We start from the raw sequence: 15,716 nt of genomic DNA, 5'->3' as shown, positions 1-15,716 counted from the left end.
TTTGATGCTAAAGAGTCTCTTACAGGCTGCTGCCGGTGGTAGCATGGTGCGGTGCAGGGATGGGGGTGTCTGGAAGGAACTTCTTGCCTGTTGATGTTCAGCATGTGGACCAGAGCCTGCACATGGGTGATTCTGTGCAAGCACAGGGCGCAGTTGTTCATTCTTTGGATGTGTAGATAGGTATTTTTAAGTGGAACACTTTGAGGTTTGAGTCTGTGTGATTTTTTTTTTCTGGCACTGAAACAGGCTCACGTTTTATTTGGAGGTGCTACTTGGGCTATGGCAGCTATCCGTTAGCTGCTAAATGAAAGCTTTCAGCATGAATTCCTTTAGAAGTTATCCGTATACGGAAGAGCATATATTGCCCGTTTGAGGCTTTTAACGCCGGCACACACAGCTACCAGGCGGGGCCGGGGCAGCCGCGATGCGTTCCGGGGGCGAGGGCAGCCCCTCTACCGCGGCAGCCGGGGCTCTGGATTCGACTTCTTTGCTCCCGGGAGGGCTGAGGTCCGGCGCCGCGGTGCTCCCCGGGCGGGGCGGGGCGGGGTGAGGCGGGGCGAAGCCGCCCCCTCGCCGCCGCGCTCCGCCCGCCCGCCCGCTGCTCGAGCCGGCGCCTCGCTGGAGCCGGTACCGAAGCGGCGGGCCGGGCCCCCGCCAGCCCTGCCCTGCCCTACCCCGCCCCGCCGCGCTCCCCGCCCCGCCGGCGTCCGCGGTGGATGCCGCCGGGGAGCGGGGCCGCCGCGGCCGCCGGAGCCCCCGTACATGCGAGTGCCCTCTCCGCTCACCAGCATGCTTTACTTCCAGATGGTGATCATGGCAGGGACCGTGATGCTGGCTTACTATTTCGAATACACGGACACCTTCGCGGTCAACGTGCAAGGCTTCTTCTGCTACGAGGGCGCGTACCGCAAACCGTACCCGGGCCCGGAGGACAGCAGCGCCGTGCCCCCGGTGCTCCTCTACTCGCTGACCGCAGGCGTGCCCGTGCTGGTGGTAAGCAGGGGGACCGCCGCGGGCTGCCCGGGGCACGGCAGTAGGGAGCTGCTGTGCCTGGCCTGCGCCTCGGAAGTTTATTTTTAGCATCGCTTTATATAAGCACCGGATCGTGTATTGGCGGTCCTGTTTGGCTGGCTTTGGGGTTTTTTTAAAAAAAATATTATTTGGGTGGTTTTGTTTCTCTTTGAAGCGTGTGTCAGGTGCAGGCAGATGGCTACCTGCAGGGACTTCTGGTTGTTGGCTACCACAACGAACACTTCACCTGGTATTAATTAAATACCAATCCCTCTGACAGCGTATTTATTTATCATGGAAATGAACTGCGTTGTCAATGGATTAAATCGCTTTTGCTCAATTCGGTGATCTCCATATGTTACAACTACCGATGTGCATGCAAGCTGAACCTGTGTCTCTAATGCACTGTGACCTGTCGGTCAGGTTTAAATGAATGCATCAAAAAAGAAGTTTATTTCACTGTTTTTTTTTTTGGTTTGGGGAAAAAAAGCTAGGAGGGAATTGTTGCATGCACTGTTTGTGTTGTCAGAGAACGAGGGCATCAGCGTCATTCAAAGATCCCTGACTGGGAAGGAATGAGATGGGAGTATGCAGCCATCAGGGCTGGATTAGATGCAGTGTTACTGGGTGCACACACAGTTACATGGACACAAACTCCCTGTAAAGAGTTCATTTTAGTGGACTGTTGTCAGTAGAAAAAGCAACACACCTTCACAGGAGGAGGAGGCCTCTTAAGGCAGTAGCTTTAATGGCTGTGTACTTTTTCAGTGAACTATAAAAATAAAATCTGGGAACAGAAAAACTTCATGAAGCTGATGCTGCTGTAACTGCAGACAGCATTCTGTTGAGCACTGAGGTAGCATCCAACAAAATCACATGGTTGGGGTCAGCTTTACTGTTTAAGATATCAGACTGCAGTCATTTACAGTGGATTTGTTCTTTTTTTCTTCTACAGAATGAACTTCTTCATTCTAGAGAATGAACAATCTTTAGCAAAATATGCTGTACAGCTGTTTGTTTTACTGTTCTTTGTTTTAATATCAATTAGTTGACTATTTTGTTTGTCTGCTTGTTTGGTCTTTTGAACCCTTAAATGCTGTTGAGATTTTGAAGGTTATTTTGTTGGTGTTGTGTGTAATGTTTGGTTTGCTTTTAATTATTTCTTATGTTTGACTCCAGATATCATGAAGATTTTGTCAGATGCTCACGAGGAGCTCGCTCTTTCCTAATGTGTGTCAGCAAAATGGATTGGTTGTTTCCATTCATTTCCTGGGTGTTAGGTGATTACATCAGAGAAATCACCATGGCATTTTGGTTTGCCAGTTTTGTAATTAGCCTCAGTAGATGCTTAGTAATGGAATGTAATGGTATTTAACTATTCTTCCTCTTGCTATCTTAACTGTCTCAGGCAAATGAGATGCACTGGTGGGTCGGGGCATGGAAAGTCACATTGCAGGTGACTGTTGCACTTTTTAATTTTAACTTTTATTTTACCAAATGGAGACTTCAGCCTCTGAGAATGTCAACCTTATGACTTCAGCAGCACCAAATCTAATCATTAACATTATTAAATAAAGGCAAAATCTTTCAGCCACAGACACAATTCTGTTCTGATTTTCCTTGGGCAGTCTTCCTAGGTTTAGTGCTTCATAGGACAGCTGCTCTATCATGCATGAGATGAAAATTGTCTTTCACCGAAAGCAGTGATGAGGGCAATATTTCTACTGAAAGCTGCTTGTATGCTTTTAGCGGTAGTAAAACTCCCTTGTTAAGGTTTCACAAGGATTAATTGTGTTCTGTTCCATTTTCTTTCTGTTTTGTCTAAAGGTATTTTGAACATAGGTGCTCTGTGTATTTTTTCTTAATAAATGAAATATGTACTTGTTGCATGATTTGTTTTTATATTTCTGCCTGTAAGGATGCAAACACAGACCTATGAAAAATATGGATTTGAATGAATGAAAAAGTACTATGATTTATGGAAAATTCACTGCTGTTTTCTGAATTTTTCTCTTCTGTTGCATTTTTTTGTCACAGTATTCTGTTAGTCCAAAGCTTCTAACTAGCTGCACTCTCTAGTGTAACGCTTATTTTTTTAATGCCTACTAGCTTGGCTTGTGGAATTAATGCTTTTTCTGGAGTTTTGAGATAGATCACTGGAGGTTCCTTACCTTGGTGTTCAGGCTAACAATTAATTTTATTTTATTTATTTATTTCTTTTCTAGGATTGGCACTTCTTCCATTGGAGCTACGAGTGCTTCAATCCAGATTTCCCTAATGTGACTCCATAAAGGGCTCCATTGCATTGAATTTTCTTTAAGTTGCTCTAAAATGAGAAAAATTGGATTTTCCAAGTGACTTTGCTCTTTCCACATACTTGCTGTCCAAAATCTGAAAAAGTAAAGTACGAGTAGCTGGTCTGTCCTGGTGAGCACCTCATCAGCAGTGGGTGCTGTGAGCTGTGACACAGCTGCTTCTCCACTGCTCTTGTGCCAAACCAGAGCTGCAGAAGCAGACATGCAGTGTCTGCTCACAGGGCGCAGGCATTTGCTGAAGCATCAGTCAGGATCTGGGTCATTTGACAGGGTTGTACCTGTGAGCACTGTGCTAATCCTGGAAGTTCTCAGGTTAGTCTTTCAGATGGTGCTTCCTAGTAACACGTTCCTGCAGCTCTAGTGCCACATCACTGCCACACTTCTGTTCTCAATTCTGCTGCTTCTCTCGCCTGCCAGTCCCAGGTCATTCCAGGACAGCCACAGCTGGTTGTCAGGTCACAGGTCTGCAGGGTTTGGATCTGGCAAATGGAGCCCTTGCCCAGAAGCAGAGGCTGCTTGCTGAGCAACACTTGGCTTGCACTGCTGCAATATAGGGATCTGAAACTGGGTCTCATACTCTGCACTTAGTATTTGCTGAATTTGAATTTCTGGTCTTATGTCAAGTATTTCAAATGTCTCCTATATCATGTTGCAGCTAGCGAGAAGTTAAATTGTGCTATTCACTTTGGTGGACAATTTACTGTCCATATATAGAGGTTACTGTTCAAAGTGCCTGTAACTTCATAGGCATAACAGCAGTTGGAGGAATCCAGCAGTTATTCTGTAGAATGAGAATTTCATCTCCCTCTTTTCAGTTGATTTCCAGTCTCTTGAGCAGAACACATATATATTGTTGGTTTTCAGTCTATGTTGTGTGGATTATTTCTAACGGTTGTATGTATTTGTTAACTCTGTTGCTGTAAGTTCTTCCACTGCAATGACCTGAATGATGTCTTTTTTCTCTTTCTTTTAATGGCTGTATACAGCTGCAACTTCCTATGTAACAAAACATGCTCCATTCCAATCTAATACTAATATTTATGGAAGGTTTACAAAGTCACCTTTGGGCATAGGTAAAGTAATTCTTTGGGTGAGCTGATGTGTTTATATCAGAAGCATAAGGCAGATAAACAGTAGAATGTCCTATGTAATGTTGATGAGGTTGCTGTTGCTGTCAGAAGTGTGTGGAAATCCAATGTAGGAGATTCCAGGAAGAGAGGATGAGACTCCCATAGAGGCAGCACTTGCCACGTGCTTGCGACTTCCCGCTTGTCTTGGTGACACAAGTTGAAAGAGTGAACACTGGCTGGGCATGCCTGTGCTTCTACTGTCTGTAGCAATGACAGCTGGAATGCCCAATACCTTTTTATTTTCTTTCAGCACTTGAGTCAGGTGTAAAGGTGACAAGCAATGTGTTCTTGATTTGATTCTACTCAAATATGCAGTGAGTGTAGATGTATTAGTTGAGAGCTGTGTGCTATTTAAGCCATTTCCTAAAATGCCAGTTCTTGCTCAGTGGGCCGGTTGCTTTTTTAGTCTTCTTATGACAGATGTAGCTTGGGAAATTTACGTCAGGCTAATCCTTCAGCTTCCAGATAGAAATGATTGTAAAATTCTTCTCAGAATCTAGAGAGCAATCAATTCTGCACTGCTTCTTTCTAGTAGATCTTATTAATTTTGACCTCTCTATGATACCGTTAACCGTGCTCAAGGACTCTTTCAGTGAGTCCAAATGGTAATATGCATCACCTGAAATAAAAATAAAAATTCATCTAACACCTGGTGTAAAATTCAGTGTATCGGACTGATGATGTACGCTGACTGCTTGTTAAAGTCAGGAGGAGATAATGACACATTTTCATTAGGATGTGCAAACAGTTTTATTATGCTAATGTTGTTTGTTTTTATTTCCAAGTAACAAGCAGATAATTACAGTACTTACTCATAAAACATACACTTTTATTTGCCTAGATACTCATGTATTCTCTATAAACCAATTAAAGACTGATTTGTTTTAGCATAATCCTCTTAATAGCATCATTGAAAACAATATCTTCAATTTAGACAAAGTGTTGTACTTTTTAGATCAGATGAATTTTTAAATTGACATATTTCAGACAAGGAATTAGTGTAAAAACAAGGACAACAACAAAAAACAGATGTTCTGGCCTTCAGGTTAGGTTTGGCGAGTAACTTTCTTCTTACTGAATTTTGAGGAATTTTGAAACCTGTCCAAAACAAACAAACAAAAAAACTGAGAAGGGAAAAGGGAAACATTGTTCACCTATAGGATGTAGGGTATCTTGATTCTTTAAGAAACAACAAGGTAACTGGGAATAAAGAGAGAAAGGAGCCATCTTTTGAAGGCACAGCACAAATGTCAGAAGTCTCTCATCTCTGGTGCCTTTGCTGATCTCTCAGTAATTCCAGTCCAGGGCAGGTCAAGAATAGATGAAGGATGGGCAAAGACCTGAAGGGGATGCACTGCTTGTTTCCAGCACATAGAGCTGATGTGGTTGGGCATGTGCCTGTCTCCCTTCCTTTTGAATCTGCTAGTTTCTATTTTCCTTCTTACACCTACAATTCCATGGAGTGTGATACCAGGGCTGAGCTGATTTTGTCAGACTGAGTTTTCAAAATGTTCTTGTCAGAGTCGCCTTAGTTAAGCTGCAGTTCACTCTGAAATGATTTTACTCTGATATAACTTAGTGCTGCACATAAAAAAGAGTGCTGGCTTGTGATCCATTTCTGGGACATGAAAGTACTCTGTTATCTCTTACAACTTTAGGAAGAAAAAACCCCACAACTTGAGAGTTCTGAAAAAGGAATATTTCTGGAAATTTGTTGTGCCAGGAGTTTATGAATTCCCCTCACACCTGAGAGCTTCAAATGATTTTCATTCCTGGGCCTCAGTCAGAAGAAAGCACCACCTTCACAAATATTTCCTCTGTCTATTTTGAGCATTTTTTTTTCCTCCTTCTTGGCTGTTACTGTACTTGTCAGCAGCTCTGTGCAAAAGGGCAAAAAAAAAAAAAAAAAATCTAAGAGTGCATAGTGAGGTTTTCAAATGCTTGTTTTCATACACATTTTCTAAGGCAAACGCGAGGAACTGACCAGCAAAGTGCTCAGCCTACCCTAACACTCTTCTCAGAAGCAATGAGTTGCCTTGGTAGGTACTGACCTCCAATATCTGAGTGTCTCTGTGTCCTGTCTTGAAAATAGTAATGATAATGCAGCTGGAGATTATTAGTAGATCAGTTTTATCCTCTGAAAGCAAATAGAAGTATTGTTAATTATATCAGAAATTGTCTTCTGCTTCTTACTGTGTGGGGTGTTTCAACAGTCCTGGAATATCTTTGAGAGCTTATGTGTGTGCTCTTTTCTTGCTGGCACATTTGACAGACAGCTGTTTAGGCTTTGCATGAAGAAGCAATTGCCAGAATCCTTTGTTTACTCTGTGATCGAGTTGTTCCTGAAGGGACTTTTTACTCTCTGTCTTCATAACTCTTCACTCAACCTGCATACACAGGTGCAACTTCTTTTATTTCTTCTTCCTCTGTTCTCACTTTTTTTTCCCTTCACAAAACCTTTTTTTTTTTTTTTTTTTTGGCAGAGGGCAATGCTGAAGCATTGAGGCTATTTACCTCATCCTCTTCCTTTGTGAAGGGGCAATTGCATTGTGACTTTACTTAAGAACAAAACCTACATCACACAGTTAAGGTCTGCAGTAACCTTGTGTACCAGATGTCAGTACTGACCTTTTGGGGCACTTAGCAAGACAGATACATAGTTTGATAGTCTGATGCTGTTTTTATCCAAGAGTGAAACCACTAATTGAACAGAACTGTAACCAGGAGATACAAAAAAAGATTCGCTACCATTGTGGGCTTTGTCGCAGTTCTTTGTCTGTCTTCCTCTTATTCTGTGATCGGCTACATGAATGATGCCAACTAGTCATGTGTGTACTTCCAATTGAATTTATAATTTCTGCTGTGCTTGAATTTACAAACAATTACCATTTACAAACGTGATCCATCTTGAGGCCATATGCTTCATCCCTTGATGGGCTCTCTGGATGGAAAGTGGCAAGCAGATGTGAGCAAGGCAGACAGGGTGCTGTTTGCAGCTGCTGAATGGCTGCTTGTCCTATAAATGATGCACTTACATGTAAGTGAGAAATTGTTAATCCAACTGATCCTGCACCATACGAGTAGGGAATTTGTATGCACAGTTTGTAATCTGAAATAGTAGGCTCAAAGTAATAATCAGCTGCTATATCAAGCAGTTCATGTCCATTATGCATTGTACAGGATTGAAGAGATGAGTGTCCATATGATGCAAAATAACAGACCACCAAAGTAGAAATTTAAGTAGTTTTAGCAGTGGTTTTCAACCTTCAGCACTGTGATGTTTAAAAATCTTTACCGTATTCTTGTAGCTTCTCTCAGATACGTTGAAGTGCTTGGTGGCCTTGCTTTCACCATAAATGGGTCTTATTTATCTAAGGTGCAAATACCTCATAGATTATATCTGCGGTGGATATACCACATCACCATTATTCAGAAAGTATCCTGGGACATGGTGTTCCGATGATGAATATCCTTTGTGAATATACTAGTGTTAATGTTTGTTTTATGGTACAGCAAATCTGGCTTTGGAAAAGGAAGGCAAAAGTTCTGACACTTTCTACTTCTGATGAGAAGTCTGGTTTTGTTCATATTGCTTCACCTCTCCTGCAAGCGTTTATATACAAGGGCCACCTCAAAAGTAATGCTTCCTATTTTATTATGTTGACCTGTGATGCTAGAGGTGGATGTGGGTCTGGCAGTGAAGGTTGAACCTTCCCACCAATATTTTGTTACGTTTTGTGACTGTGTGACAGGCAGCAGCACAGGGACAGTCTGACAAATGGTGTCTGATGTGGGAGTGTGCATGAAGCAAAGGTGTGTCATTGTATTCCTCCATGCAGGAAAAATGATACCCACTAACATTCAGTGATGCTTGCTGAACATGTATGAAGATGAAAGAGGGGTGTGAGCTCAGTGAGGCAGTGAGGTACGTGTTTCAGCTGTGGCAATAGTGGTTTACCTCCACTGGTGAAGATCTGCACAAATGCAGCATGCAGGCTGGCGAACACACATAGTTAATGGTGGTGACTATGTTGAAAAACAATATTTTGTAGCTGAGAATTTGCTTTATTGAACAGTGTTATTTTACTCTTTGTTGTGTTTTCCATGGAGAAATAGGAGGCATTGCTTTTGGAGCAATGGAACCTACATAATTATATCCAGCGTAAAGCAGTAACAAATCTGCAGTAAAAAAAAATTACTGGATATATTAGTTTTTATAAATTTAAATCTACTAGTAATTCAAAATTTGTTCAGTACCTCTTTAAAATTGGATCTTGATCCTGTATTCTATTTCCTGGATAGGAGGCACCATAAAGCTAAAAAAGAAAAACAAACCACTGTCTTGTTGAACTCTAATGAAAGCAGTAAGCTATGAATTCCACTTCTGCTTGCTATTTTGGACAACATACACTGTTACTTGCAATTTTGCATGCATTTTATTAATATTCTGAATGCTCTCTATACAATTATAATATGGTGATTCATTAATAACTTATATATTTGCATTCATGTACAACCAGTTATGTGTTCAAAGGGGTTTATTCTTTATGAATAGCATTTTTTCCTCTGCAAATATGACTTGTTGCCTCTTACACGCATATGGTTAGGGACTTTCAGAAAAAAAATAATTAAAAAAAAAAAAAAAAAAAAAGCCAGCCAACTGTTCTGCTGTTCTGATTCTTTTTTACAAAACATATTAAAACACCTGTTGTTTTATGTTGGAACTTTTCTTGTTGTTTTCTTGTTGTCTCTAGAAGGGAAGTCATTAATTGTCATTCAATCTGTGAATGATATTATGAGGATTTTCTTTTGTCAATTTATATCTTGTCTCTTTGTAAATCAAGAATTAAGAATTAGAGTCAAGGTGGAACTCAGCTTCACAGTGTAGTTATTTTGGATAGTAAAAGAGATTTCTGTGACATGTCCGTACCAATTTAATGCTCTTATTGGTCAATGGACATGACTGAATTAATTCTGCTTAAAGATTTGTTAATTATGGGTCAGCTGAGCTGCTGTGACCAGCCACATACCTACCTACAGCCTTTGGGGAGAATGAGATAAAGGATTTTAGCTTGATCAGTTTTAATTTAAGACCAACCAATACAAGCTACCTTGTTGGATGTTGTAGTGCGGGTGCACAGGCTGCCTGCACACACAGCTCTGCTCATAACTGGCTCTAGTGTGGTTGGCCTGCTGCTGCCTGCTGTCTGCCCTCCCTGTTCACAGCCATGTTCATCTCTATGCAGAGCAGTATGTGGACATGCATGAGTTTTAGCAGTATGATCACGTTTACATAGGTGGAACGTGGTGTCCAGAGCCTCCCAGCACCGTGGTTTTCTGTGGTGTGTGCCCTCGGCAATGTCAGGGTGCCCCATGCTCTGCTGAGGCTGCTCTCAGGCTGCAGCTGCTGAGCATCTCACGGGTGTGAGCCTGAGTGCCTGAGAGGCCCAGGGAGGTAGCAGGGGCTTGTGCTGCACCATGCCATAGATATGCACGTGGCAGTGAGAGGGACATCCTGCCTGCTGGGGGCCCTCTGTGCCAAATGCTCATGCTCGGCTCACATCAGCACTTGGGTGACTCATGGGGAATCTTCCAGAATATTTAGCAAAGGCAGATGAGATATGTAGGCGGGCTGACCTTAGGGTATGTGAGTAGTTTGTGGATGTTTGCAGCTGGCAGAATAGGAGTAGGCTGTGAACTGTGTCAGGCTGTGCAGTAATGAAAGGGTCTGGGCACCCAAGCAGGATGTCGCCTTTGCTACCTGGGTGTGAAATGGTAACTGTGAAACTGGGCTTCTCTGTAAAGCTTTGAGATTTCTGCGTAGAAAGAATTGTACTATTTATTAATTAAATATCTTAGCATTGGTGGGATTTCATCATGTGACTCAGTGCTGCCTTGAACAGAAAGGCTTTCCTGAGAGGAGTGACATGTATGAATGAGTGTGGTGCTGATAGCACCTTTTCATTGAGCCATTTAACGAGTCAGTATTGTGGTTTTTCTAGGAATTTCTTGTGTTTCTGAATTGAATTGCGATGGCTCTGTGACTTCTACAGTGGAAGAAATCATAAAGCAGAGGCTATTTCTTAAAAAAAAAAAAAAGAAAAAAAAAAAAAGAAAAAAATCATTAAGAAAAACAAACAACAATGACAAAAACAAACTCAAATCTTTGATATATTTACCTACATGTGTGTGTAAAATGTGCAGCCAGAAACAGCCAGGTTTAGAGGGTTGATTTATTTTATAATTGAATTCACATACTTTTTAACCTTGAATGTCAAAAACAGTGGAAAAGAAGCCTGAAGAAATTAGTTCACCACACCAGAATACCTAAGAGTACCAGCATATGCTAACCCAAGAAGGTTAGCATATTGCAGAGTGTGTAAAAGCACCTTTCAACGCAGCATACTTTGAGCTTAAATTGCTCAAGTAATGAAAGATTACATTCAACCCTGATTAAAAGCAGAATATGTATAAATATATTTATGTAACAATTATATACTTTGTCAAATACTCATATATTGTCTTCACAGAGAAGACCAAATGCCAAGTCCTATAAAGTCTACCACAAAGACAGTGTCAGAACTTCGCGAAATAGATGTGAAATAGATTAATTTATCCCTCAAACATGTCTCTCACCAGTTGAGCCTCTTTTGAAATTGTTTGATAAAGACAGCAACTTGTTAGCTTACTGTGTAGTTCTGTGCAGAGAAGGTGAGCTTTGCTGAGGAAACCAACATGCGTGATTATATGAGTGGAAGGAAATAGAGGCACATGTTGGAGAATAGTAGCTGGGATTTTTTTTGGCTTACAGACTTTGCAATTAGTTTTCAGAGTACCGTAGCCTGCCTAAAAGAGCCGTTTTTATGCTCTGCTGTCTTCACAGCAAAGTATACAATCTCCCCTCTGTTTTGTAGGCATTTCCTGTACTAGGAATTTTTTGCTGAAATTTCCCACTCTTGCTGCTTCTGTTTCAGCTCATTGGCTGCTGTGCTAATGAGGGCACTTGGGACTTCCTCTTAATTCAAGCATTGCATTGTATAAACTCCTAAACAGGGTCAGACAACATAGTGTTGCCAGCTGCACATCTGCAGCCATCTGGATTTGTGGCAGGAGCGCTAAAATAGACATGGTGTAGCAGAGTTGAAAGAGAGACAAGAGCAATGTAAGTCATATTTGCACAAAACCCTAAAGTAAATGCCCAATGTTTGATCTGCAGTACGTACAGAATCGTTATTGAGACGTTGCATTTGCATACGTATGTATCAAATAAAGAGCGATGGGATGTGCTCTAAAAAAAGCTTGTTGGCTCATTCCTTGCCATTGCATTTTTGCAAGGAGATTTAAGTAAACATTAAAACCTCTGATAATCAAACAACTCTCTGCTCCCACTTCTATGCCTTCATTAATAAACATCACTTGAGCATATTCATTTATTATGATATCATTATTAAAGAGAAATAATTGCATGCTGTCAAATTACAGCTCTCAAGACTGAGAACAGAGAGGCAGGTGAATGGTGACCACAGGCTTTTTTACCTATGCTTACCAGCTGTTAGGGGACCACCTGAGTGAGGGTCTTATCTCCTTTCCTTTCTGATCCTTTCTCATTGCTCAGCATCTCTAGTGAGTACACCTGGAATTACACTGTGGGTCTCCTGGAAGATAATTCAGATGTGAAATGGTTCCATTCATTTAGATTCCATGACAGAATTGTCCATACAAGTTGTAGTCCCCTCTTCCATGAAAGCATTCATTTGTTCATTTGTGTTAGTTTGATGGCTGTTGTTTTTGTGTCGTTTTTTTTCTGGGTTTTCTTTTTTTTTTTTTTCTTTCTGCTTTCTTGGGCAGTAGAAGTGTGGGTTTTCTGCTCAGTGTTTCTAGTGCTGTTTCTACACTTAATATTTTGTACAACTGAAATGAGACAAATCAGAATAAAGTTCTCATAGTTCTGGATCAAAGTTTTTGCATGCAGTAGTTTTTTGAGTGTTTTTAACTCATTTTTAATGACATCTGGATCTTCTGGAATTGTTACTCGCTGTGTGAAGGCTTTTTTTTTTTTAAGAAGAGTTATTTTTAGATAATATGCTTATCTGTGAGCACTACGATTCTGGACTTCTCTTTCTAACTTGCATGATTTAAAATACTAATTTTGAAACAGGTAGTACCACCCCCTTGTAAAAATTATAGGTTTTGTTGGTTTTATTATCTTCCTGGTATGTCATTTATAGCCTAAAATATATCTTCCATTTTGATATATTGTTTTTTATCTACAGTGCCGTAAGTTTTCGCAACTAATCCTATTAAATTTAGTGGGTTTTTTTTTACTTTTGATTTCAGCTGGAAAAAGCTAATGACCTGTATGTTTTTGGCTGGCAATTATGTTGTATCCTCAAGATTAGGATTGAGGAGGATAAAGTTATACAGAGGCTGTTATAACTCAAGTGGAGCTAGTCGTGCTTTCAAAACTCTTTGATTGTGAAGATAATTTTTAATTTAAAAAAACATAAAATTGTTTTATTGGGTTATCTACTTGAATTTATCATTATAGGTCAAATGGTAATGGACAGTAACAGAGAAGTCGAGAACAATTATAGATATATTTCTTGCAGATGTGTATTTTGTCACAGTAAACCAGAATACAATTTTTGTGGAATCTTACATGTATTACTCATACAAACAGCCTGTTTGCATGATAAGTATATTAAAACACTAGAGTGCTTATGTTGATAGGGTAGTTGGTCCTTTAGTTTCAGTTGCTTGATGTCTATCGAATTTCAGTGAAAATGGATTTCCTTGAGCTGGTCTCAGAATAACATCTGTATGGTGTAGCTGGCCTTGAGTAGAAAGACAGTGTGAAAAGCAGAAAATTCAGATGGTCTCCTTCCTCTGAGCCTCTGAGAACAGTTGGCTCTAGTCATATACTGACTGTAAAACCACCAGTCTGTGACCAGAATCTTTAAGAGATGCCTTTTTACGTGATCAGTTTTCATTCAAATGGAGATGAAAGAGCATTTATGTTGAATTTTGCGTTGGATATTCATTCTGAATAGGAAACCGTAGTTGTGTAGACCACCTAGGCTTTAAAGCAAGAAGTAACATAGCTGCTGGAAATGATCATTGGTATGGGATTGTTGCCATTAGTATTGTGTTCACCTTGGAATAATGTTCTCAATGTGCAAAGATGGATTAAGAAACAAACTTCTTTCAAGATGAAAAAAAAACTTTTTTTAATTGTTTTTTTGGATATCAAGACAGTGAGAGTGTTTTACCAAGACCATGCCATAAGGAGCTACAGGTTTTTTTTTTCATATTTCACTTAAAGTTGAATAGAAGACATTATTTCTGCAGTTGGTTCAGGGCTGAAAACATTACAGCGATGCTGCATGGAATTTATATTCTCATAATGAGGAGAATTGGTTGGATTTTGAACATTTTTGTTTTTCCTTTACAAATACTACATATTAAATGTTGAAGCAAAGCACTTGGGAAAAAAAAGATGTGGAAAAATTTGACATAAAGCTGCTGTTCAAAATCCCAAATGAAATAATTACATGTACTAACAACTTTTTTCTAGTAACCACTTGTAGATCCAGAAACTGAAATTAATTGGTTTTTTTATCAGATTAAAAGTCATTTTCCTAACTGTGTCAGTTAAAGGAAGTATGGAGCTTGGAAAGTTTGGATAATTGCTCCTTCAGGGTTTTTGTTTGTTTGTTTGTTTCCAAAAAGAAGATGTGAACTTAGATGAGGAAGTCATTTAAGTTTTATATAACTTTATCTGGAGTATTTCATCCTGAAATAATTACTTTTTGAAATAACTACTTACTTGCTCTGTTTGTTTTTAGAAGGCAGTTTTGAATTCATTCTTTCCTTTCTCCATCAGTGTTTTCAGATCAAAATTTTAGATGTGAATGATTTTCTCTAAATTATCCTTGCTTTTATGGATGTTTTTTATTTTTAAATGGAAAAGCTTTGTCACGTGGGGAATAGAACAATTCTCACCTAAGTCTGTTATCTGCTACTATTTAGGATGTGTTCTTCAAGAAATTGTCTCAGTACTGTGAAACCATGGCAGTGGTAAGTTAGTTCTGGAGCCAGGTGCCAGACAGTTGGCTCTCCAACTGCTGTGTTACCACTACTGAGCTTTCCTAGTTCCTGGCCACATCCAATCCTCTTGAGAACTGCAGGAGAGAGCATCTGATCACTGTTTATGTCCCAGCGACAGAAGGCACTCAGATGAGAGCAGGGGATGCAGGCAGTGCTGGCACTCTCCTGGTGCTACTTGCTTTCCTTGCTGCAGCATCCCCAGCATAGCCGAGCTGGGCCTTCTATGCAGTGGCACAAGGCTGCTCACTCAGCGGTGTTTGGTGACTGTTTCTCAGAAAGATCTCTTACATAACCAAGCTTTGCACGGTGCTGTGTGTATGATTCCAGCGACGGTGACGGTGCTGACATGCAGGCGCTGCCTGCCAGATGACGCATGCATACTCTAGAGGAGGAGAGATTTAAATATACAATCAATTGCTCAGTTAGGGAAAAAGAGAAAGGGGGAAAAAAAAGGATGCTTTAGAGACACTATAGTTACATATTCAATTTTTTCTGTTATACAATAAAATAATGAATGGAGATGCTGAGAAGTGAGTGATGAAGCTGGCGAGGTATCTGTGGTTGCATGCTCCCAGGCTTACCTTGAAGCTCCCCAGTTTATTGGACCACTAGGCATACTGATATTTTTCTTTTGTAAATGGCCATGAATGCTGAAAACCTTATTAAAATTTTGATACTCTACTTTAAAAAAAAAAAAAAAAAAAAAGAAGGGCATATTGTTTTAAAACAAAATTTACTGGAAAAAGAATTGCTGTTACCCCCACCATTTTTTCTCTACAAAAGCAGTGTTTGCCCCATACCTTTTCCCTATGTCTGCAGAAGTTGCTATGCAATATGGTACTACACCATCATGCTAAATGCAAGAGGGATGTTTTGTATTTAATCAATAGCAGGCAGACTTATCTAAGATTTATTATTTCATTTTCTTCAAAACTACTGGTCATTTTTTACTGCAGAAAATGTGCTCCTGTGGAAATCAACCCAGGCATTTACTGTCAGTTTAAGGAAGCAAGAAGAAATGAGAACAAGAAAAACACAAAGAAAATGGCCTCAAGGGAAAGCTCTGCATAATTAACTTGAAATTGCTACTGCTAGAAATACTGTTGCTGCTTTTTCTTGCCAGGGCTGTCACCTCACAGAAATTTTAGCTTAG

At 40.3% G+C, this 15,716-nt stretch overlaps 1 protein-coding gene across 1 annotated transcript in view; it reads left to right on the top strand.

The window, feature by feature from the left end:
• Nucleotides 1-762: 762 nt before the first annotated feature.
• Nucleotides 763-15,716, top strand: part of PLPPR5 (phospholipid phosphatase related 5) — a gene marked incomplete at both ends in the record, with an annotated part of 40,963 nt that continues 26,009 nt past the window's right edge. Inside the window, one exon of the mRNA XM_079536122.1 lies at nt 763-993. Within this exon, the coding sequence (XP_079392248.1) occupies nt 763-993 (231 nt within the window). The remainder of the gene's footprint in view (nt 994-15,716) is intronic.

The sequence above is a fragment of the Tetrao urogallus genome (genome assembly GCF_951394365.1).
Source record: "Tetrao urogallus genome assembly, chromosome: 5".
In the NCBI taxonomy this organism is placed as follows: domain Eukaryota; kingdom Metazoa; phylum Chordata; class Aves; order Galliformes; family Phasianidae; genus Tetrao; species Tetrao urogallus.
Note: the sequence above shows the minus strand (reverse complement) of the source record. Positions and strands in the feature narration are given on the sequence as shown.